Consider the following 23067-nt stretch of genomic DNA (forward strand, 5'->3'; position numbering starts at 1 on the left):
AGATTTGGTTGAAGGGATAAAGTTCGCGGGGAAATGCCCTTACGTTTCGTGCCGTGGGGTTGATTTCTGGATTTGAGAGTTGCTGGATTATTTATCATTGGTTACTGAAGGGGGACGCTGATCCTCAGTCTACATGTAGAGTAGCGAATTATGATAGTTGTCATTACTGCGATTCACATTCTGATAGCATAGACATAACATCCAAAGCACGATTCATCTAACTACTACAACCCACTTTATTCCCAATCTACACGGAAGCTGCAAGCTTATCCTCTCAGTGACCCGACCGCTCACCCCCAATCTCCGGCAATGCAAGGGTAGTAAACCTTTCCATATGATTTGCAACGTGGGGATACAGCGAGTCAGGACCGCGATTCTTGTAGATGAGCTTCCGAGGGCACAGCGGGCATTGGCTGGGGACTTCCAGCCGGGTGGTGGGTGTCGAACTCTTACTCTTGTTCCGATGAAACGAAGCAAGATGCTTGTCAAGATCGCTCTTGTTCGTGAATTCGCAATTATTGCAGGACTTTCCCTGAGAAAGGCAGGTATCACACACCCAGTGCTCGACGGTCCCGAAATTCTCTTCAAGATGGGCTGTTAGCTCAACCACGTTTGCGAATTCCTTCGGGTCTTCCTGCTTGCAACATGACCAGAGACAGGTGAATGGTAGAAGATCGTGGTTTACGTGTTCGCTATTCGAATAGTTAGTTGAAGGATTCTTCTGTCGTTGTGAGGTCCTAGGAGTTCGTTGGAAACTTACTACCAGGCTGTGCGCTCCGAGTCGGCCTCCAGGAGCATGTCACCGCAGTATGGACATTGGAATGTGCGCTCCTGCCCCTCGATGGACTTTGAGGAAGAGGCGTTCGACCAAGAGGCAAGCTTCAACTGCCTCATCTCATCGGTGGATGGCAGCTGGGGTTGGAATACATTTGCTGGAGGGTTCTCGGATAGAATATCCGTGGTGTTGCCGTCGCCAGTACTATCTGCAGCCCGCGCGGTGGCCCGCTTCTCCGCTGCTTTTCGCGACAGGCTCAGCCGGTGGTGTCGGCGGAGTATGACGTAGATTAAGCGGTGGACTTGCTGTCGATGTTCCTGTTCGAGATAAGCCAGTGCGGGTTTACCGCTGGGTAAGCCTTCACTAGCTCCGGCTTTGTACTCGGGGAAGTCGATGGAGTATCCTTGATGGTACTCCCGGATAAGATGCTTCTTCAAGCTGCGCAGGCCCTCAACATCCATATCACGGTAATGCTTATAGTCGGGGTCATCCAGCTTTTGATAGTCCACGTACGTGAACTTGGCCTTGGCTTCATAGTCCCGGGCCTCGTTATAGAGATCCGCCATTCTTTCTGCGAGTAAAGCAAGCTTTTCAAGACTCTGCTGGGCTTTCTCTAGCATCTCAGTGAGTTTGGGGCCTCCTTCAGGCCTCACCGGCCGTTCAATTTTAGGGCCAAACTCATCCCATCCGGGTTCCGATGACTTGACATCTTCTTTGCTCTCATGGGACTGGTCAGCACAGCCTCGAAACAGACACTCCTCAGGCTTCGTGAGTGTCTCAATACACTCATCCAGCCCCTCGATGAGCTGTTTCAAACGTCGAACAGCATGCGGTCGGACAAATTCGTCTGAATGCAACCCGCTGTCATCATAAATCCCGTTGGAGGTGGCGCAAATTCGGAGTTTATGTCTCCAGTTCTTCTCAAAGTATGTCTTCATCTGTTCTGCCCAGTTCCTAAGTGTCGCGTGTTGCAAACAGTCGTTGAGTTTTTGTAGAGCCGAAATGGTCATCGAGCTGACCGATGGGCTCTCCATTGTGATGTACAGGATGTGTATAGTTGACGGAAAACCTTGATGGATAGCAATGAATCAGACAGATGGGTGAAGTCAGCCTGTACTTTGCTCTCTGTGTGTGGAGCAAGGTCGCGCGTCTTATACACGGATGAGTACATCTTCTTTGCAAAGAGAAAGGGCACCCAAGGACAAAATTGGTGAGGAACAACGGTAAACTGCGAAATGAACAAAGAGCAGAACTACACTTATTTGTTGCATTACTGATTGCAATCATGACTGGATCGACAATGTTTTCTTTGTTATGTTGATGCAGCCAGTCATGATTGGACTATCCTTATCCAGTCTTCGGTTTCAACGGGGGGTTCCCATCAACTTATTATCGTTTAAGCATGCATAATACATTGTCTGAGGTCACATCTGAAATGAATAACATGAAATACAATGCATGGCGACGACCCGTCTTCGGTTTGTCTGTTGACGGGAGCTTCAGTGGTGTCTCAGATTGTAGTTTTATCGCATGCTCATGCCCATTGCTCAGTAAGAATGTTTCGGATGTTGTACAACAATGTCGGTGTGCTTTTAGCTCATGACTGAATGCGTGTCACTTGAGATTTTAAACTGCTTCTATCTACTACCCGCCGGACCGAAGTATACAATTGCATGTAGGGAAGTTAAGCTGGGGCGGGGCCCGCTTCGAGGGAAGCAAAATTCCAGCAAGACCCCAGGCTCACTAGGGCGGCTAAATCCATCGATGTTGCAGCTGCATCATGGCTCATTCCACAAGCGAGATGATCGCCCAAACTTGTCCATTCGTATTTGTCTCTAACGTTGGGTTAGTCTGCGAATCAGTGGCGCTTTTGATTCGGTTCCAATCTGCTCCAGTCACAGCCTCCAGGCTGCACTGTGATAAAGCTGTAGAATCTGCAAGCGTGTTAGTAAATTGACGTCTCGCCTCATGAAAAAGAGGAGCTTGCGAGAGCAAAGCTAGCGACATGAGTTCAAAACGTGGTGGGCCTACCAGCAGAAAGAGGGCTCGGTCGCAAGCAAGAGAAGACACGCAAGCCATCTCTTTGGCCCGGAAGGATTCAATCCGCCGAGCATCCGTACACTCCTAGCCAATGAAATACCAGAACAGCCTCATTCTCCCTCTGCTCATGACATCATAGCCCTTAAACCCCCTGTAATATTATCTGCAGATCAACCATTGATCTGGTGTCGTTGGAGACATCCGGGGTACCGGTGCATTTATTGGACCTCATCTAGGAGTGATTCGTTGGGTTCGAAGATTGGGAATGTCTGATGTTATTCGGAGATCACGCATTTCTTGACGGCGCGACAATACTAGGCGAGCATCAGGAGTGGCACAAGAGGAGCATCGGATCTGTCACGGGTAGCATGATCCATGGAAATGAGATAAGCGAGACATCTACTTAGTATGCGATCCGAGGCGACAGCTGAATGGCCATATGGACATGAGGGACAAGGAACGGGGCGGAAGAGGGAGATTCCGCCCGGAAATTGGTCCACGTGACTCGACCGGCAACATAAGCGGCGGAGATAACAGCCGGCGATAATTTGTCACACAGTCGGTCTCGGCACATTCCGATGCGCGCAACTCAATTTTACTCGTATTCCCTTGCCTCTGCCTCGCCACCCACCCATCTGAGATGCTTCATTCTGTATATGGGACTGTTTCCGATGGGGCTGGGCTGTGCGTCACCTCTCGTAGCCCAAAAGATCATCCCATTTACATTACCAAAAGCTGAAATCATTCTGACACCACTTTTACTGTCCTTCATTCCAAGCGTGAACACTTCCATTAAGCCATGGGCTTCATCATGATGTCCACACTCTAGCATCTAATATGCCACGTTCAATTGGCAGGCCTTAACCATTCATACATGATACTACCGCTAAAGTATGGATCATGGATCCTAGGGATGTTCTTCCTTTCCAGAACCATTCCTCCGGCCAAGGGCTAATAATCTGGATCCAGTAATGAGAAGCGGACACGATCCATCGGGCCCGAAACACCTACCGGGAGGCTCAACAAAAATCATAATCAAAGAAAAGACGGCTCGGACTCGGAGGGTGCTACTCCGGTGAAGAGAGAAGAAGGATATTCTATGCCGCCACTGTGATTTGTTGGTTGGGGTGGCGGGTACCTGCAGCACAGGCCGGTTCATTGTTCGCCCGCTCGCTTCTCAAGTGTTGCAGAAAGTGGCCACGCACACCACGGCACATTCCTAGCGAGATTGCCCCCCAGCAATGTCATGACCAACATGATTATCAAGGCATTAGAGGAGGATTCGAATAAAAGTGCAATTAATCAATCATATTCGGTCTTTATCTACCGTGATAAAGCCATCGACAAAAATGCTTATCGACAGAAGCTGCGACAATATGGCGATCTTCTGCACGGTAGTGGAATGCTTGCTGCACTTTAGCTTTAAGCTCCTGCACCGGTGAGGCGACCGGCTGCTGTCTAGGCCCCAACCTGCCTAGCGGATCCAGCTTCCGGATAGTGGGCGATGTGAGGGATTGCAATCTATGGCCACTAGATACTCCTTGGTCTAGTCTGGATGGACTGCCGAGCAAGTGAGGAACGAAAATTAGTCAAACCACATGGTTGATAGATAGATATCACCACCCCTCGAGCTATCTGCCGAGTATCTCCTCGTTACCCACGCGGTTCTTCTGCGGGGAAGCGACCATCGGAGCTGGCAGGAGCTGTCGATGGCTGATGCCGTTCTGTCGGCAGACACGTCCGGACGGGGATGGGATGCACCGCGTCGCATCTGGCGCTACAAGTAGACTAAGCGGGATCCGAGGGACGCTGGTAGCGACGGCGCTGTGCTTGGCGGAGCCCATCCATGGTTTCCCTGTGTCATCTTAACCTTCATGATTGGAGCGGACAGTCCGCCATCGGGGGGATGACCAATTATTCATGGTCATCAACCTCGGATGCGGTCCGATCAGCGAGTGTCCGGTGAGGAGAAGAACCGTTGCTTGTCTCAAAACGGTAGAAACATACGATGGGCTTTTTGGCTTAGGTTTTCCCCACAAGTCCGGCCTCTGAATCAGCGTTGCCTCTCAGGTTCAGCTCTCCAGTCAATTTGTTGTCCCCAGAATTCCAGGCTTGTCAACTCGTGCCTGCCCGAAACTCAATCCTGTCTGTGCCTTTCAAATCACCGTATATTATCCGCAGACTTTTCCCGAATCTTCCTTTTATTCTCCCCCATCCCCCCAGCTCCCCTTCTTCGCCTCCACTCTACTCCTCCTTCCCTCTTCTCCTCCTCTCTTCACCTCATCGTCTTCCTCTCCCTCCTCCTACTCCTCCCTTTACCTTCCGCCTTTCAACACGGCCTACACCCTACACCTCACCACCATGGAGGCCGTTCACGACAGTCCCCCTCCCTACGCCACCGAAGGCATTGACGAGAAGAAGGAGGATATCAGCCAGGTGGAGCAAAACCTCAAGCCGGGCCTGGAGGAGTCCGACGCTTTCGGTAATGAGGAGTTTGCCGAAATCAAGTACAAGACTTTGAAGTGGTGGTATGTATCCGCTCCCCGCCTCCCACCAATTCTACGGAATTTCTGCTAACACATTCACAACAGGCAATGTGGACTGCGTATGCTTTCTTCCTACCTCTTCTCTGCATCACAAACTCTAATACTTCCGCAGTCATGATTTGCGAGTCTGTCTCGCTGGGTGTGCTCTCGCTACCCGCCGCCGTTGCAACCCTGGGTTTCGTCCCGTAAGTCTAGCCGGATCGACGATGTAACCTCACAATCCGCTAACTCCCATCCTTCAGGGCTATCATCCTCATCGTTGGTCTCGGAATTCTCGCAACCTACACCGGTTACAACATTGGATTGTTCAGAGAACGCTACCCCCACATTCAGAACCTCGCCGATGCGGGAGAAATCTTGATGGGCCCTTTTGGCCGTGAACTCTTCGGCCTGGGCCAGTTCCTCTTTTGCATCTTTGTCATGGGCAGCCATCTCCTGACCTTCCGTGTTATGATGAACACCATCACCGACCATGGCACCTGCTCCATCGTCTTCAGTGTGGTTGGCATGGTTATTTCCATGGTCCTCTCCATTCCCCGTACCATGAAGGGCATGACCTGGATTTCCTTTGCCTGTGAGTACATTTCCCCTCGGCCTACGTACGAATCATGATCTGACCGACATCTTGCTGTTTAGCCTTCCTCAGTATCTTCAGTGCTGTCATGATCACCATGATCGGTGTGGGTGTTGAGAAGCACCCCGGTCGCATCATCGAGGCTACTGTTGACACCACCCTCTACACGGCCTTCACCGCGGTCTCCAACATTGTCTTCGCCTACTGTGCGCACGTCGCCTTCTTCGGTCTTATCGCCGAGATGGAGCAGCCCAAGGACTTCAAGAAGTCGCTGTTCATGCTGCAGACATTTGAAATCAGTCTGTACGTGACTGCTGCCTGCGTCATCTACTACTACGTCGGCAAGGATGTGCAATCCCCCGCTCTCAGTTCCGCTGGTCCTCTTTTGAAGAAGGTTGCATATGGAATTGCTATTCCCACCGTAAGTAGACCGACTGATGAATTTCCTCGTTGCACGAACACTAACATCTTCGCAGATTGTCGGTGCCGGTGTCGTTAATGGTCACATTGGCTTGAAGTACATCTACTTCCGCACTTGCTCCAAGTCGGGTCTCATCCACAGCCGTAGCCGCCGCTCGGTCCTTGTCTGGATCGCCTTGGGCTTGGCCTGCTGGCTGGTTGCCTGGATTATCGCCGAGGCCATCCCTGTCTTCAGCGACCTCAACTCTCTGATTGTAAGTCACCTACTTCCCTGCACAGTTTCATCTCGTGCCGTCGCTAATGTCATAATTCAGAGCGCGCTCTTCGCTAGTTGGTTCAGTTATGGTCTCAGTGGTATCTACTGGCTCCACCTTAACTACGGCCAGTGGTTTGCCAGCCCCCGCAAGATCGCCCTGACCGTGCTGAATGCCGGTATCGCCGTGTTTGGTTTGGTGCTGTGTGTCCTGGGTCTCTATGCCTCGGGAACAGCCATCCACAACGATGCCAACAGCAACAGCTTCACCTGTGCCAACACGGACAGCTGAATGTGCATCTATATATATAGACTTTACATCATTAATGGCGTTTATGAGCGAATTCTTTTGCCGCGTGTCTGGGACCGCGGCAGATGACGGCGTGACGGGTTTATTTGCATGACGGACTAGCTAATGATTTTTTCATGAGTACATAATATGTTACCATCTATCTTCCGATCTATTACTTCAAGATTGTCCTCTGTAGTGGAGTTATCCGGTCGCAACCCCTTGTACCCTAATCCACGGTGGGTATGTAACTGCCTGTTTGAAGATTGAAGCTCAGGAGAGCCTACAATCCAAGCTAGAGGTTAAGCTTCCCTTGTATATGATTGAAAATTGAGTACTAGGTCTCAATATCCTACACTAACAGCAGGCGGTTGATTGAGTGCTGGCGAGTATGACTGGGAGGCGAGCTGGGATTAACTATGCGTGCTGATTAAGCACCATCTACATGACTAACTAGTTAGCACAAACACAGACATTTTGTGTTGGCTGTCATGCCTCAGGCATACAGCAGCACCATGCAATCCACCAACCGTTGGCAGCCGGCAATATCCAACCATCCAACCTTCCAGTACTTCCCTTTCGGTCGTCTGCTGTTGAGAATAAATGTTGCCATGACCACGCGTGCAGAGTTGGCCACCCAGGCTTGTGACATCTGCCGGAAGCGCAAGGTCAAATGCAATGTGACTTCATCATCGACCGATGCCCCTTCCAGATGTGGGCGCTGTGCTAGATTAGACCTGCCGTGCACCTTTCTATCTCCATCCCGGACGCGAGGCCCAAAGAAACGGTACGCTAATCCGATCTTCTTCTGCCGTGAGTGGTCATTGCTAACATACACTCCAAGCTCACATACAAGATCTCCGGCACACTCGCAGCCAGATGGAGAGAGTGGGGAGGCCCGGGTTTTGGGCGCCATCAATTATCCCACGGATGATCTGTGCGATCGACACCTTTTTTCCTGCATCATGCAGGACTATCTGGATTACCTGTATCCTCTGATTCCAATAGTGCATCGGCCGTCTTTTCGACAGTCTTTGCAGGAGAACCATGATCGCGAGGATAGCGGATTTCTTGGGCTCATCACCGCCATCGCTGCGGTGGTCATCGCCACTATGCCTAGCAGATTTCATTCATATCGAAGTGCGACCCCGCCCTTGAGGTTCACGTCACGTAGGGACATGGTCCGTCATTGCTATGACAAAATTTTGCGGCTGAGGGACTTGACCTACTTCGACCACATTAATTTCCAGAAGTTTGCCATCTCGTACTTGATGTATGCTGCATTTCGGCAGTTGGGTGACCATAATTGGTCCCGTATGTTAGATGTGGAGGCAACATAACTTGCTCGCTTGTTAAACCTCCATCGCGTCTCTGAATATGATGGACTTAATTGCATTGAGACTCAACTGCGGAAGAAGGGCTTTTGGTTGATTTTCTATGGATTCGTGTAAGTGGGCATGACCCGGAGAGTAGTTGTCTTGCAGTCTTGCTCATTTGATCCAGCCATAATCAACTGCAGAATGTGCTAGGAGAGCGATTGTCATACCTGGATCCCATCCTTCTTCACTCTATCAACCCGGAAGATCTCATGCCACTCGAAGTCGATGACGAAATGATCTTCGAGAACGAGGTGCTTATGCCACCGTCCCAAAGTGCATGCCTGGTAACGGGCTTTATCCTCCACTCCAAGGTGTTCTGGGCTGCTATCAGGAGCACCTGTCCGGAATCACCGGCTGGCCCGTGTCCCTGTGTGAGGGCCCGCGATCCAGCCGTGCAAATTTCTTACATCCAGGATCGTCTTCACAATTTACGGTTCTTACTGGATGATATTCCACCTCTCCTCCGGCCATGGCAGCCATCGGATACCGACACTATCGCTAACGGTGGGAACACTGGTGTGACAGAGATGACGCAGTCACATTTTGCTTCTATGCGAGTAAATCTACATGTCACACACCTGTGGCTACAAAGCTTGCTTGTTGATCAGCTGGAGGCGGCGCAAGCGCACAAATCAGAGCTATCATTAACATCTACCGACCATGCACAACCAATGCTTGATGCAAAAGCGTTGTGGCTTCAAAGGGAAGATCTTTGTCGTCAACTATTCTGCATCCTATTCAGCCTGCCCCAGATCAACCTGGAAGCGAATGGTCTACATTTGGCGCACAAAGTGCGTGATATCGCGGCGGGCTTGCTGGTATGCCCATTCCATCCAGCTGGCCCGGAAGCGGAGCGAGCAGCCGAGTACCTACGGCAGTCAACCGACATCCTGTCTCGCATAGACAGTAGCGAAAGCATGGTTACGATGCATCTACAAACCTGGATAGATACAGATCGAGTGAAAGGTAATTCATAATAGTGTCAGCGTGCTATTTCTTTGATATAAGCCCCGCTCAGAGTCCCGACCAGAAGGTGGTCTCACTCAATTCTATGGCGTCCTCCAAGAACGTCCCACGGCTACTGGTTCCAAGCATGATTTGATATGTGCCACTGTGGCTGCACCAGCTACTGCTCTTCTCATCCCAGAAGCTTGTCGCGCGGGTAAGATCCAGCGGAATCTGCACCACCTCCTCTGCACCTGGCTCTAACCAGACTTTTCGGAAACCCTTTAGCTCCTTCAGTGGCCGCTTGATTGGCGGCGAGACCGGGGCGACATACAGCTGTATCACCTCCGCTCCAGCCCTGGATCCGGTATTACGCAACGTGCAGGTGGCGTGCAGTGAACATGCCTCCCTTTCGAGGGATAGCCCCGATAGTTCGAATGTTGTGTACGAGAGACCATGGCCGAAAGGGAACAGCGGATCGATCTCAGCCTCGTCATAGAACCGGTAACCGACATATACGTCCTCACCATATAGGACTCTACCACCCTCTGATCGATAATTGAAATAGGTGGGGTTGTGTTTGACGTGGCGGGGGAACGTGAGTGGAAGTTTGCCAGACTAAGACATCCGAATAAGTTAGCACCACCAGGCCAGTTGGAATGAAGAGCTTACCGGGTTCACGTCGCCGAAGATGACATCCGCAAGGCCATTGCCAGTTTCGTTACCGCCATACCAAGCGTGCAGCACTGCCTTTGCCTTCTGAATCCAGGGCATCTCTACGGGAGTTCCGCTTTGCAGAATGACAACAGTGTCCGGGTTCACCTCAAGTACCCGAGATATCAGCTCATCTGTATGTGGTGGCAGGCTCATGTTCGTGCGATCCTCGCCCTCTGATTCCCATTCCGCACTCAGCCCAGCCACGAGTACGACCTGATCAACCGATGCAGCCAGCTGCACTGCCTCTTCGATACCTGTAGAAGGCGAGAGCTGCTTGCAGGCGCCGAACCGGAAGCCACCGTGACCAAAGTCGACTACCCCGGGAACCTTGAACGTGCTGGTTTTAGCACATCCCCACTGCACATGGATCTTGTACTGTCGACCGGCCGTGAGCTTCAATGTGCCTATTTCTTCCATGGTGCCGCTCCCAAGGAAGCTAGACCCCGGCCTTTGTATATCAGCGTTATTGACTACTAGGTTTCCATCCACATATAGCTTGCCCGTCCCTTGCACACAAAGGCCAAAGTCGTAGAGGCCGGTTTCCTCTGGGACAAAATATCCCTCCGCGTCTGCAAACCACACGGGTTGCAGCTCTGGGTGATTGTAATCAAGGAAGAATACCATCGAGTCCGTCTCGTGTCGTTCCTTGAGTGGTACTCTGTTGGCTACGCTGGGAGGGTCATTGAAGATTCTCAAGGTAAATCCAGTAATACCGTCCTGAGTCCGCAGGCGCTTTCCCAGCAAGGGCTGGTTTTGGTGTCCGTATATCCCCTGAGCGAACTCCACGCCGCCGGAAGCTGAATTCGAAATCCCCTCAAAGGGAGTTACAGCTTGGTAGGGATTGAGCGCTGCACTGCCCCCTCCGCAGTAGGTGGCAATCTTGGAATTAGGGCCGATGATGGCTATTTTCTTTGACTTGTCCAGAGGCAGAATGCTGTCATCGTTCTTGAGGAGGACAACTGCCTCTGAGGCGATCTTCCTGAGTAGCCGTCTATCCTCGGCACGGTTCAGCTGCAATTCCGGGGCACGCTCAGGAATACCCGATCGGCTGGCTTGCTGGACCAGACGCAGCACAGCACGAACACGGGCATTTACCGTCGCCATGGGAATCTTGTTTGCGGTGATGGCATGTGACAGAGCACTGCCGCGCCATCTTGTCGGTCCTGGCATTTCAAGATCGAGTCCAGCGTTGATGGCCTCGGATGTGCTATATGTTCCAAACCTGCCAGCGAGTCAGCGACGAGAAGGGTTGGAACAGGTGTGATCGCGATTATGGAAACCTTACCAGTCACTCATCAACAGACCCTCCCAACCCCAATCTTTACGTAAGATGTCTTGAAGAAGCGTTGGACTCTCCGATGCATGAAGCCCGTTCACTTTGTTGTATGCCGTCATGATGGCTTCGGGCTTTCCCAGGGAAATCGCAATCATGAATGGCAGAAGGTAAATCTCCCTCAGCGCCCGGTCGGTGAGAATGGAATTGACAGCCATTCGCTCATGTTCCTGGTCATTGCATACGAAGTGTTTGAGCGTTGCAACGATGTTCTCCTCCTTCAAGCCTTTGCAATAATGGCCTGCTATAATACCTGACAGCAGCGGGTCCTCAGAGAACGACTCGAACCCCCGGCCTCCCAGCGGACCTCGCTGGATGTTTATCGTCGGGCCAAGGACAACATGGGCGCCTTTGGCCTTGGCCTCTGCTGCTAGCAGATGGCCAACCTGTACAGCGAGATCTTTATCAAATGTCGCTCCAATGGCCGTACCGCATGGCAGACAAGCTGCTGGCACGCTGCCAAAGAAGCGGGTGCCACGGACGCCATTCGGGCCGTCAGACAGGCGAATTGACGGGATCCCGAGCCGGGGGATTGGAACGGTGTGCCAGAAATCGTCACCTAGCCAGAAGCAGTCAGCTTTTGATCATGTTTAGGAAGCTGTGCGTCGTGGGCATACCCGTTAGCAGAGCAACTTTCTCATCTAGGGTCAGTTGCTTGATGAGCTCCTCAATATCGGCGTTTGCGATTTGAACAAAGGACTTGTCCGTCTCGGCGGCGGCATGTACGCAAGGCATGATGCGTGCAGTCTGCTACAGCGTGTGGTTGGGGATAGTGTGTCGGGAGCTGAGACAGAATGCTCACAGATTTCCACCTCCATCTTGTGCAGTCCTGGGCGCACCAACTAATTATGTTCTCGCAAACGCGCGGATGGACATCGCAGTGTGTCTTACGGAGTACATAGGAGCTCGCATGGTGCCGACCGAGGCCAGCATGGATGGGGTGATCTCTGGGTCGACGGGCCAGCTCCACCAGCTCCGCGAGTTCTGATTGATTCTTCAAAGCCATCCATTCCCATTTGACTGGCTTCAGAGTTCCTCTAATTCTCCGTTTCTCCTTTTCTCCGTTTCTCCGTCTGTTCTTCCCCGACTCCTTGCCGTTGCCCTACCCCAACTTCCCCCAGTTCTCCACACTGTCCTTCCTGCCGTTTCTCAGATAACCGTGCGTCTGTGGATTAAGCAAAATGATGAGCCGTCCAGCGTCTCTCGCGTCATGGATATGGGTATAGCCGCCTCGCTACGATTGGCGGTTTAACATGGCTTGGTTCCGAATCATTCGCAGGGTAAAAGTTCGCTAATAGCATCAGCGTTCAGCAGTCGTCGTGTTCCAGGAAAGCCACACGAGACGTAGCTAGCGGGGTGCGAAGGAATAAACCGCCGACGTATTGGCGCCTCTCAGGCCATCCTTGAAATAGCCTGCGCTTCCTCGGTTTGCCTATGCCGAGTTTACTGTCTTCATCAAACGTCGGAACTCACAATGGGCATCAGCAAAGCAGACACATCGAGCAAGCATGCAGGAGAAGATCACCTCGCGGCGGTCCTCCCTTCAGGTCCTGCATGGTACAAGCAGCCTCACTTGGTGCGACTCAATCTCATCATCCTTTCATTGGTTATGTTCTCATCCGCCAATGGCTTCGACGGATCTCTCATGAACGGTCTTGAAGCCTTGGACCAGTGGAAATCTTTCATGAACAATCCTACCGGGGCAAAACTGGGATGGCTGAATGCCATCTACTGGCTTGGCTGCGGCATTGGCTACCCAAGTGCATCCTGGATTGCCAATCGATATGGGCGCAAGCCAGGCGTCTACCTTGGATACGTCTTCTTGACGCTGGGCTGTGCTCTCCAGACTGCTGCCCCCAATGCAACTGCGTTTATGCTTGCTCGTCTCTTTCTGGGAGGCGCGTCTGCCCTGTTCGGCAATGCCGTTCCTCTGCTCATCAACGAAGTCGCCTACCCGAGTCACCGCAGCATTTTCAACTCGCTGTTCATGTCTGGGTGGTATGTCGGTGGGACAGTCGCTGCTTGGGTCGTCTTTTCGTCTCGTACCTACAGCTCCTCTTGGGCTTGGCGACTCCCTTCTGTCCTCCAGGCCCTAGTGCCTGTTGTTGGATTACCAGGGTTCCTTCTGGCCCCGGAAAGCCCTCGCTGGCTGATCTCAGTAGGCCGCAATGAGGAGGCTCGGGCAATCCTTACACGCTATCACGCGGCTGGCGATGAGAGCTCTCCCCTTGTGGCATATGAATTCTCCGAGATCACTTCGACCATCCAAGCGGAGCAAGAAGCCCACAGCAGTGGCAGCTACTTAGAGATGGTGAAGACTCCGGGAAACCGATGGCGCCTGATGATCTCTATTACTTTGGGACTATTCGCGCAGTGGACCGGCAACGGAGTGATCTCGTATTACCTGTCGCTCATCTTGGACTCGATCGGAATTACCACTGTCCGTGACCAGACGCTCATCTCGGCCTGTCTGCAGATGTGGGATCTCATCTTTGCTGTTTTAGGAGCGTTTCTGATTGATAACTTTGGTCGCCGTCGAATGTTCCTTTCCTCGGCGGGCATCATGTTCGTCAGCTACGTGCTGGTGACAGCGCTCTCAGGATCTTTCCAGACCACTAACAACGCGGCCACGGGGGGTGCTGTGATCCCGTTCCTTTTCATCTACTTTTCAGGATACTGCATTGCTTTGTTAGTCCACTCCAACAGGAACAACTTATTGTTTATGCTAATATGATCTAGGACCCCGTTCTTAACTTCGTACCCCTGCGAAATCTGGCCCTACCGACTGCGATCCCGCGGTCTGACCGTGACCTGGGTGGCGACGATTATCGGCATGTTCTTCAATACATTTGTGAATCCGATTGCTCTGGATGCGATTGGGTGGCGGTATTACATTGTGTTTATTGTGGTGCTGGTGCTGTTTGCAGTGACTGCATTCTTCTTCTACCCAGAGACAAAGGGATACTCGCTGGAGCAGGTGGCGGTGATCTTCGATGGGCCGGTAGAGAGGGAAGAGGATGAAGAGAAGCGGTTCGAAGAGAAGAAGGTGAATAGTGTTCATGAGGAGAGAGTTGCGGCCTGATACTATATACGACGAATGATACTACAATCCTTGATCCAACACCCGCTCCACCTCCGCAGGCAAATCATAGCCAAACACCTCCTGCTGCTGCCTCGCAACCAACCCAGGAAAGAACCCTGCCCACATTAGCACGATCCTCTCTCAACACCCCAAGGAATAAACATACCCATAACCCACATCACCCAATACATCACCCACTCCCCCCACCCGCCCATATCCCTCTTACTATTCTGCATCCCCCTCGCCGTATCCAAAATCCGCTTCACCCTCGGCATCCTCATCTCCACATACCTCTTACACGCCATCTGAATCGCCCTCTTCTCACCCTCAACCCCACCACCACCAGATCCCCTCATCTGCTCCATATACCAAACCCCAACCTCATGCCCCACCAACCTCGCCAACGCCTCCACATCCTCCAACGCCTGACTAGCCCCCTGGCCCGACGTCGACGGCAACGCATGCGCCGCATCCCCCACCAGCACCACGCCCTCCCTCTCCCACGTCGGAAGTTCAGGAGTGGTGAAGGTAGGCCACATGGTCTGCACCTCGACGGAGTTGATGATGTGCCGCACGAGGGGGTCGGTCCAGGTGGAGAATCGCTCTTTCAGTTGAGCCTTCACATCATCTACATCAACATCCCTCCCATCGGGAGGGGTAGATGTAGATGTAGGTGTTGAGTAAGTAGTCCACCAGACTAAGGTATCCCCCGGCTCAGAGACATGATAGGCTGAAGAGCGAGTCGGGGAGGTGGGTGAGCTGGTGGCGTAGAAGTAGCCGAAGAAACCTGTGCCGCTGAAGTGGAGGTTTAGGGAGCCGGGTTCTATACCACCGATTGTGGTGGTGGTGGTGATGGTTTGGGGGATGGTGGAAGTGGGTAGGAAGCCGCCGATACCGATAAGGCCTCTTTCATTTATATATATTATTAGTATATAAACTTCACTTCATGAGATAGATACATAGGGTAGGATAGGGTAAGGTGTATACTCACTCATATCTCGGCCCACCCAACCCCTCCCCCTCACCATCAAGTAAACTCTGTCGAACCACACTCCTCAACCCATCCGCCCCAATCACCAAATCCGCATCCACAGGTTCACTCCCATCCACGAACGTGACCGTATTCCGCTGGGTAGGGTGGGATATCACCCTGGCTACGCGCTTATTATACACGATGATGTTCTCCGGGATACGGCTGTGCAGAGCGAGCCAGAAGTTGTGCCGGCTTGTGCCGAGGAGGTGGAGTGCTTTGTTTCCATTACTGCCTCCACTACTGCTTCCGCTGCAGTCGCTGCTGGACGAGGATGATGATGATGGCAGTTGGATTAGTGTCTTCCCGTGCTTATCTTTCAGGTTGGTGTGGTCGAGCATGTAGCCGCTGCTGACGGCGTCGTGGAGGATGGTCTCGTCGAGGCGTTCGAGGACGCGCAGGCCGTTGGGGGAGATGCCGAGGCCGCCGCCTATGGTTATTTTGTTTGTGGGGTTGGTGGGTTGGTTGGGGGAGTTGGGGGAGGGGTAGGCTTCGTAGATGGTGTATTCGTGGTCTTGGGTTGGTGATGAGGGGGGTGGTGGGGGGAGGTGTTTTCGGAGGGTGAGGTATGCGGTGCAGCCGGAGATGCCGGCGCCGATGATGATGATTTTCATGGTGGTTGTTGTTTTGGAGGTTTGAGGTGTAGGTGTAGGTGTAGATAGGGTGTTGGTTGAGGTGGGGATAAGCTTGAGGTGGGGAGTCATTATGATGTTGTTGCCTACGGGATGAGCCGATGGTCGGAAGTTTATTACCTGTTACTTGGTTGGGGTCTACTTTGGTTTGGTCTGTGTATAGAGTTTGGTGGATCGGGTGGTGGTTGGTATTATGTTCACTAATGTACAATGTACAGAATGGACCTTACTTAAAAGGCACTAGTAGATCGGGATGTCATACGCATCCAGATCATACAACCAAGTGTCAATCGACTTCTGGTCGTACACGCAGTCCATCTCCGTGCCGTTGTTCTTCCACAGAGGACGCAGAGGCCACGAGCAGATCTTCTGCTCCTCTCCCTCGAGATCGCCGCTCAGCACCGTGCCGTTCAGAGTCACCGGCTCAATGCCCTTCTCGACCCAGTTCATCAGGTCGCCGAGGGAGTTCTGGGGGTAGGGTCCGTTGGGCTGAAGAGAGTTGGTGTTGCAGTGGGAGGCACCGGGAACCAGGTAGAGACGGTAGAACTCGTTCAGGGCTTCAACCGAGGCGTTGTAGGTCTTGTTGGGGAACATGGTGTCGCGGACGGACTCGAAGTAGCGCACCGAAGACGCCGGAGGAATGCTGTTGTCCGATTCACCGTGGTAGTGGATGACCTTACCGCCTGCAGCCTGGAAGCGGGACAGGTCGGGCCAGGTGGTCTGCAGGACATCCTCGTAGCGCTGGAGACCCTCGAGCATCCAGTCACGCAGGGTGTCGTAGGTGACGTTGTCCAGAGTGGAGAGGTTGTCGAGGTCCAGCAGCTGCAGTCCGTGAGTCACCCACTCACCACCCAGCTCGGAGATGTCGATACCGTAGGTGCCGGTGGTCGAGTCGTAGGTGGTCTCTGCATCGGTGAACTCCGAGCCAATGCGGTACCAGAAGTAGGCCTGACGACCCTGAGAGTCCTTCAATCCGTCCAGGATGGTCTGAGCGACGCGCACACCCTCCGCCGTGATGGTGCCGTTCTGGGCCGGGGTGGTCACACCCATGCTGGTGGTGGCGTTGCAGGCGTAAGGCTTACCGATGGTGGACTTGAGGTCGAAGTTGAGCTGGCACAGATCTGTGCGGCCGATGACGCCGTCCTTGCGGCCATCGAGTTCATCGCAGGCGTCAATGATCAGAGTCACCATCTCGGAGAACTCGCAGTTCTCAGGGTAGTAGTCGAGGGTCTGTTCCACGACCTGGGGCACCAAGTGGTTGACCTGCTGCTGACCATAGCGGATGGCAGGAGCACCAATGACGGCACCATCCCACTCCTCGGGGAAGCGCTGCACCTGACTCCAGCCCTCACGACCACCCTCGGAGCAGCCCTGGTAGTAGGCATAGAGCTTGTCAGACATGCTGTAGAAGTTCTTGGTGAACGCCTTGCCGATGGAGGACATCTCGTGGTGAGCCTGGTAGCCGAACATGTACAGGGCATCGTAGTTGGCGGTACCATTCACCAGGGGGTACACAGAGGAGAACTGGGTGTCGAAGCTGCCAAAGCCACCGTCGGTCCGGCCGGCGACGGCACCGTAGGGAAGACCAGCAGGCACGTTGGAGGCAACGTTGATGGCAAAGCCAAAGCCACCGGTAGACACCCAGCGGTTCTGGAAGTCATCGGGAGTGGGCATCCAGAATTGCAGCAGGACGCTGTCGTCCTTGCCGGCATGAGAATAAGTCATGGTGATGTTGCAGTAATCATAGGTTCCGGCCGGGTAGTAGTCGGATCCAGAGGTGGATTCATTGTAGACGGGAACCGCAGTGACACTGGAAGGGTTGGTGACCACACCCTGCACCAGGCCGGATGCGGGCACAGCAGCCTTTGCATGAGCAGGGGTACAGACCTGCTCGAGAGTCGCGGCGCGCGCGAGGGCCGCCGCGGAGACGGTCCAAAGGAGGAACTTGGACATAATGAACGACTGACCAAAGGTAAAGAGAGACTGAAGGAGTGACTGGTTGAGTAGAAGATTGACTGCAGCAGGGATACGTAGCCATTATATACGCCTGAGAGAATATTTGAATGGTTCTGCAACCACTGCAAGCAACGTAATCCACCCCACCCACGAAGCATTGGAAACAACCATCTTGATTGAGGATACGGTCGTCCGCCGGTTCGGTTACAACCGAGAGAACTAATCCGGCCGATGAACCTGAAAATGGCAAGGTTTGGGTGCTGCCTGGCGAGAAGGAAATAAAGAATGGAGCAAGGATGACGAGGCCCTGCAGGTACAGGTTCTGCAACTGATGATAAGAGATCAGGTCTCAGCGGTTGGCATGACTGGGGGATTAAGCTTAAAGCTGGTCCACCAGGAAAAGAGCGTTGAAACGGACTAACGCGGCTGGCGGCGATCATCTTCCGAAAAGGTGAAAGTCTCCGCTGCACCCTCCCGCTTATCAGGAAGATTCTCGGCAGTCGCTGCTCGGTTCCTTCCAGAACTGCATGTTTCCAGGTACTGAGAACATGCCCTATACTCTAATCTCCGAATCAGGTCGGGTGAGGTTGCCCAACAAAGACAGTCGGCCAATCCAGTGATCAATGGGCTGATCGGAGACCTTGAAGCTCCTGGTCAATTACTAAAGCAGTATCCATCCCTGTTTGGGTTATACGAGTTAGAAATTATTGGGCAGGTCAGGAACCGCAGTCGTACGAGAATGAAGGTTGCAAGAGCGCAAAGTAGGCAATTAGGTACGGTCCGGTTATCGGAGATGGAATGGGTACATAGGATGAGCCCATCCTGCAGTCTTGTTGCATGCCATGGCTCCCAGAAGATGTCCTAGACAGTGTACCTATTCCTACTCGGACTGAATGTATTCAATGGCAATGGGCATGACGACCAGACCAGCTACAGGAGGCCTAGGTAGCAGCCAGACCATGGTCTGTTGTGGGGCAACACGTTGCAATTGTATTGTGAACCAGACAATGCTGGTTCGAAAACAGTCAATCCATTGTGTCCGTTGGCTGCAGTAGATCCTTAGCAAAATCCGTACTATTGGATCAGATAACGCTGCTGCTGCTGCAGACTGGCCACAATGGTACTCAGATGCCGCATCACGGGATAAAGGGAGAACACCATGCTTTCTGGTGAACTCATTCACTCGTAGAATACGTTCTCAATTCTCCTCAGATTATTGACGAGCGAAAGCAGAAAGCGGTATCCCTTGTTCTGATGTGGAATCTGCAGTCTGCACCCTTTAGGACATTTGCAAGCAGGGTTCCCATAGCGTACAAGTTGCAACATGGTAGGGATAGGGTGGGATGATGTGTCCAGGCCCACAGGGGTATTCTGGAATAGTCTAGTCTGATAAAAAGGGTGCTTGTGGGGGGACAAAGCTGCAAGGCAGAGAATGACTGGAGGAGACAATGTCAGCACGTGACTCGAACGGACAATTTTGTAGCCTCAGGCAGACATTTTACGGGGAACCGTGGATGGAACAGCCATGGATGGATGATGGTACCTTGCCAGAATTTTCATCACTTTTGCTTTCACTACTACAATTCCATTCAAGTGGATGCGATGGAGTAGAATCACCCAGCGGGCCCCGAACTTGCCCGATGCAACAAGTGTTGCAATCAGACAACCTTTTGAAGAAGATGTTGCACTGGAAATGGAGAAGATGTCTCTCACACCGCCTCCCAACTAGGAAAGACCATTTCTGCAACCTGCGACCTGACTATTCCCGATTGGGCCACTGGGCGAACCTTGAGAAAATGCGAGGTTCGAACCATAATAATGGCCAGTTATTGCTTCGAGGATATTGATACAAAGATCTTGGACTAGATATTAGCAGTTGATTCTTGATGTATTGTTATAATTTGCAGATAGGTGCCACGAGTAACGAATTTTCTAATTCGAAAAGGCAAGATGCTGTTTAAATCATGTACATATATATATATATATATTCAATGACATCCGGCATCATGAAACCACGAAGTTACTAGCAATTACTGTACGAGGTGAACTACTACTATTTGAAGCCAAATGGAGCTCCAGATCCAGTTCAATCTAGTCGTCAAAGAAGATAATCAGTAAAGACCTTCGGTCCATTATCGAATATTTCGTCAGTTTAGGCATATAGCGAACATTTTCTAAGTAGGATGTCTTCCGCAGCACTGCAAGGAAGCAAACCAGCAAGGGGGCCCCCAAGAAGGGTCACCTGATACTATACGGAATGCAATGCTGGCACCTCATGGAAACAATTGGGATAAAGATGCACTTGCAGTAACTGCGCTTATGGAATACGCTGGAAACTACGATGCATACGGGCTGTCGAGGAAATTACTGAGGCTGGTAGGCTGGTAGGCTGGTAACCTGTTATAATATATATCTACAAACCCACAATTCGGTCGATTGCAATGCGCTTGATCATGCAGCTGGATGGAAAGAGCTCAAGTCTAAATTAACATTTGTCTATCATCCGGGCCAACCATGGCAAGCAAAAATAGTTTTGATGGAAAAAATATGTATCAAGAAGTGAAGGTCGACCGAAAAGAACACCGGAACACAAAATCGGGGCTACCCAAAAACGAGAGAACTCCTATCACCAAGAGACGAGGGTGGCGGGGAGGGAAACCCGTGTCATCCGTTCATTTCCTTACAAAGCAGCCAGGGTCATGAAGACGGCCACAACGGCACCGAAGAGGGAGCCGGAGAGGGTGCTGGCACCGCTGAAGGCAGCGGGGGAGGAAGAGCCAGCGGCCGCAGAGCCGGAGGTGGAGGACTGGCCGGAGGTGGCCGAGGTGCCGGTGCTACCAGAGCTGCCCGAACCGCTGGAGCCGGAGCCAGAGCCGCTGGAGATGGCACCGGCAGAGGGACGAGCAGAGGCGGAACCGCTGGGGCGGAGGGGGTAGGTGCCGTTACCGAAGACAGTGCCGTTCACACCGGGGCGGCCAACGGTGAAGCTGGGGGTAGCAGAGGCCTGGGCACCGGAAGAAGAACCGACGGCCTTGCTACCGGCGGCGGAAGAGGCAGCAGCAGAGACAACAGCGGACGAGGAGGAAGTGGTGGAGTTCTTGCAGGACAGGTCGAACAGGGGAGTGGTGGAGAGCTCGCTGCCGACGATACCGAAGCTGGGGTTGGGGGTGTCGGGAGAGGCATCCTGCAGGATGTACCACCAGGTGTTGACGTTACCGAAGAGAGGGCAGCCGACCTCGTCCCAGAACCTCTTAGCATTGGCAATGGAGGCGACGGCCTCACCCTCAGAGTCACCGCTGACGGGCCAACCGGTCTCGGTGATCCAGACCTCCTTGTCACCAGCGACAGCCTTGGTCTTGGCGACGGATTCCTCGAAGAGGGTCTTGGCGTCGTCGATGGAGTTGGCCATGCTGCTCTGGAAGAAGGGGTAGCCGTCAAAGCCCAGCCAGTCGACGGCCTCGACGACGGCCGAGTTGGAGCTGTTGGTCCAGGAGTCCCAGGTGTCGACGTGACCGATGGAGACGTCGGCGAGGGCAGTACCGGCGATGACGGAGCGGACCTCCTTGATGTAGGAGACGAGCTCGTCGGGGTTGACACCGACACCGGCATCGGCCTCGGCACCCTCGACGGAGTTGCGGTAGAGATCCTCACTGCCGACGGAGATACCGACGACGAGCTTGCCGAGCTCCTCACCGTACTGGGAGATGGCGGTCTTCAGGGCGGTGATTTCGTTGTCCATGCCACCACCGGAGGCCCAGAGACCGAGCAGAAGGGAAGTATCCTGGGCAATGGCGGCGGGGATGGCCTCGATGACATCGCTGGTGGAGTAGGCTTGCTATAGAGCAGTTAGCACATGTACCGTCATTATATAAGATGCATTGTCATCTGGGAAGGACGTACGATCATGGTGTAGAGACGGGCAGAGGTGAAGCCGGAGGTGGTCTTGAGGTTCTTGGCGGCCTTGAACTCGGCCTCGAAGTCGGCCTGGAACTTGGAGCTCTCATCGGAGAACTTGTTGCCGTAGTTGAAACCCTGGTAGGCGGCCTCGGAGGTGGCCAGGGTCATGGCGAAAGCGGCCAGCTGGGCGAGCTGCATCTTGGAGAGCATGGTGACGGTCGTGAAAAAGAACGTAAGGGATTATTAAAGAGTGGGTAAGGTGAGAAAGAGAGTGAGACGCTACACAGAGAGCTGAGAGCGAGGGAGGGAATGTAAGAGAAAGAATGGAATGAACAAGGATAAACCGAGTTCTGAGTTGGAGAGAGAGAGGATTGATGAAGAAAAGAGAGGAAGGAAGAGGAGAAGAGGAGAAGAAGTAAGATGTATGAGGGGAAAAGAGAGAGCCGACAAGGGAAAGGAAACTAAGGGAGGCAACCGAGACATTCTAGACTCGAGGCCCGACCAGATTGGCCTGAACCCGGAAATTCGGCCGCCCCGTCAGTAAATCTTGTAGCCAATAGGAGAGACTCGTGCCTGAGTTGGACTCCACCCCACCACTGGGAGAGAGTGGAGCTGTGGCTGCCACATGGTCCAATCAGGAATGTCCCCGCCGGGATGACAAAAGAGCGCAGTGGATCTGTGGTGACCTTGGCGAATGCTGGTTGGATCCAGGGACAGCCACGAAATTGACACCCCGGCAGCCGAGTGGCAAATCACAGAGGCACAATCCCGACTAACCATCCAATAGTAACGGGATAAAAATAGCAAGCTATTCTTAGGGCCGATGCTTGTTCTTCATAAAAATAAACACCCATTTCATTTCAACGGTAATTAACTGATTTAACTGGTTTGAATGGATAGTAACTGGCGGAGTGGGGAGAGTTGCTTCTAGCCCTTCTCCTTATGCCCCCCTGATTCTCTTTTTCTTGTCCTTTGATCCATTTTGTGGATATTGCCTTGCCAGCGTCCATGATGGATTCCGGCACGGGTTCCCCCTCTTCCCCCCTCAGCGGGGGCTTTCAGGGAGGTCACTTTTCTCTGGATTTTGGGGGGTGACATCCAGCCCGGGCTTTGACAGTACCAAGTTAGGTTTTGGTGTTGGTTAACGGGAAAATAGTCAGCAATCCTTTCCTTCTTGGACGAACGGGTTTCCATGTTTG

At 52.7% G+C, this 23067-nt stretch overlaps 8 protein-coding genes across 8 annotated transcripts; 3 read left to right on the forward strand and 5 right to left on the reverse strand.

The window, feature by feature from the left end:
• Positions 1-247: 247 nt before the first annotated feature.
• Positions 248-1809, reverse strand: BO88DRAFT_463686 (uncharacterized protein; the record flags this gene model as incomplete). Its single annotated transcript, XM_025711279.1, has 2 exons — positions 248-692; positions 761-1809. 2 exons carry the CDS (start codon positions 1807-1809, stop codon positions 275-277), a joined length of 1467 nt encoding a protein of 488 aa, XP_025562328.1. The 3' UTR covers positions 248-274.
• Positions 1810-4918: 3109 nt separating this feature from the next.
• On the forward strand, positions 4919-7074 carry BO88DRAFT_59008 (neutral amino acid permease). Its single transcript, XM_025712988.1, has 7 exons — positions 4919-5343; positions 5407-5420; positions 5474-5546; positions 5604-5935; positions 5998-6356; positions 6412-6609; positions 6670-7074. Exons 1-7 carry the CDS (start codon positions 5177-5179, stop codon positions 6898-6900), a joined length of 1374 nt encoding a protein of 457 aa, XP_025562329.1. The 5' UTR covers positions 4919-5176; the 3' UTR covers positions 6901-7074.
• Positions 7075-7475: 401 nt separating this feature from the next.
• BO88DRAFT_463700 (beta-glucosidase) lies at positions 7476-9253 on the forward strand (the record flags this gene model as incomplete). Its single annotated transcript, XM_025711280.1, has 4 exons — positions 7476-7684; positions 7742-8222; positions 8298-8344; positions 8401-9253. Exons 1-4 carry the CDS (start codon positions 7509-7511, stop codon positions 9251-9253), a joined length of 1557 nt encoding a protein of 518 aa, XP_025562330.1. The 5' UTR covers positions 7476-7508.
• Positions 9254-9290: 37 nt separating this feature from the next.
• Positions 9291-12006, reverse strand: BO88DRAFT_463707 (beta-glucosidase H; the record flags this gene model as incomplete). The annotated part of the gene is made up of 4 exons (XM_025711281.1): positions 9291-9839; positions 9894-11160; positions 11224-11830; positions 11889-12006. 4 exons carry the CDS (start codon positions 12004-12006, stop codon positions 9291-9293), a joined length of 2541 nt encoding a protein of 846 aa, XP_025562331.1.
• A 594-nt stretch (positions 12007-12600) lies between these two features.
• Positions 12601-14554, forward strand: BO88DRAFT_463712 (sugar transporter). The gene is made up of 2 exons (XM_025711282.1): positions 12601-13959; positions 14011-14554. Exons 1-2 carry the CDS (start codon positions 12746-12748, stop codon positions 14351-14353), a joined length of 1557 nt encoding a protein of 518 aa, XP_025562332.1. The 5' UTR covers positions 12601-12745; the 3' UTR covers positions 14354-14554.
• Positions 14035-16045, reverse strand: BO88DRAFT_444260 (FAD-dependent oxidoreductase). Its single transcript, XM_025710092.1, has 3 exons — positions 15345-16045; positions 14520-15259; positions 14035-14469 (listed from the first exon to the last, which is right to left on the reverse strand). Exons 1-3 carry the CDS (start codon positions 15995-15997, stop codon positions 14375-14377), a joined length of 1488 nt encoding a protein of 495 aa, XP_025562333.1. The 5' UTR covers positions 15998-16045; the 3' UTR covers positions 14035-14374.
• A 154-nt stretch (positions 16046-16199) lies between these two features.
• BO88DRAFT_463720 (tannase) lies at positions 16200-18300 on the reverse strand. Its single transcript, XM_025711283.1, has one exon. It carries the CDS (start codon positions 17966-17968, stop codon positions 16256-16258), a length of 1713 nt encoding a protein of 570 aa, XP_025562334.1. The 5' UTR covers positions 17969-18300; the 3' UTR covers positions 16200-16255.
• A 2351-nt stretch (positions 18301-20651) lies between these two features.
• Positions 20652-22223, reverse strand: bgt2 (GPI-anchored beta-1,3-endoglucanase EglC; the record flags this gene model as incomplete). Its single annotated transcript, XM_025712618.1, has 2 exons — positions 21872-22223; positions 20652-21806 (listed from the first exon to the last, which is right to left on the reverse strand). The coding sequence occupies exons 1-2, from the start codon at positions 22076-22078 to the stop codon at positions 20652-20654; spliced, it is 1362 nt and encodes a 453-aa protein (XP_025562335.1). The 5' UTR covers positions 22079-22223.
• Positions 22224-23067: the final 844 nt, after the last annotated feature.

This window comes from Aspergillus vadensis (genome assembly GCF_003184925.1).
Source record: "Aspergillus vadensis CBS 113365 unplaced genomic scaffold BO88scaffold_13, whole genome shotgun sequence".
Classification (NCBI taxonomy): Eukaryota; Fungi; Ascomycota; class Eurotiomycetes; order Eurotiales; family Aspergillaceae; genus Aspergillus; species Aspergillus vadensis.

Bases quoted from the DNA above. Each gene is read 5' to 3' on its own strand.
- BO88DRAFT_463720 (XM_025711283.1), bottom strand. From the start codon at position 17,968: ATGTCCAAGTTCCTCCTTTGGACCGTCTCCGCGGCGGCCCTCGCGCGC.
- BO88DRAFT_59008 (XM_025712988.1), top strand. From the start codon at position 5,177: ATGGAGGCCGTTCACGACAGTCCCCCTCCCTACGCCACCGAAGGCATT. The intron at 5,547-5,603 runs GTAAGTCTAGCC...CCCATCCTTCAG, and splicing joins GCAACCCTGGGTTTCGTCCC to GGCTATCATCCTCATCGTTG. The intron at 5,936-5,997 runs GTGAGTACATTT...CTTGCTGTTTAG, and splicing joins GACCTGGATTTCCTTTGCCT to CCTTCCTCAGTATCTTCAGT.
- BO88DRAFT_444260 (XM_025710092.1), bottom strand. From the start codon at position 15,997: ATGAAAATCATCATCATCGGCGCCGGCATCTCCGGCTGCACCGCATAC. The intron at 15,260-15,344 runs GTGAGTATACAC...TATAAATGAAAG, and splicing joins TTGGGTGGGCCGAGATATGA to AGGCCTTATCGGTATCGGCG. The intron at 14,470-14,519 runs GTATGTTTATTC...TAATGTGGGCAG, and splicing joins TTGGGTGATGTGGGTTATGG to GGTTCTTTCCTGGGTTGGTT.
- BO88DRAFT_463712 (XM_025711282.1), top strand. From the start codon at position 12,746: ATGGGCATCAGCAAAGCAGACACATCGAGCAAGCATGCAGGAGAAGAT. The intron at 13,960-14,010 runs GTTAGTCCACTC...AATATGATCTAG, and splicing joins TCAGGATACTGCATTGCTTT to GACCCCGTTCTTAACTTCGT.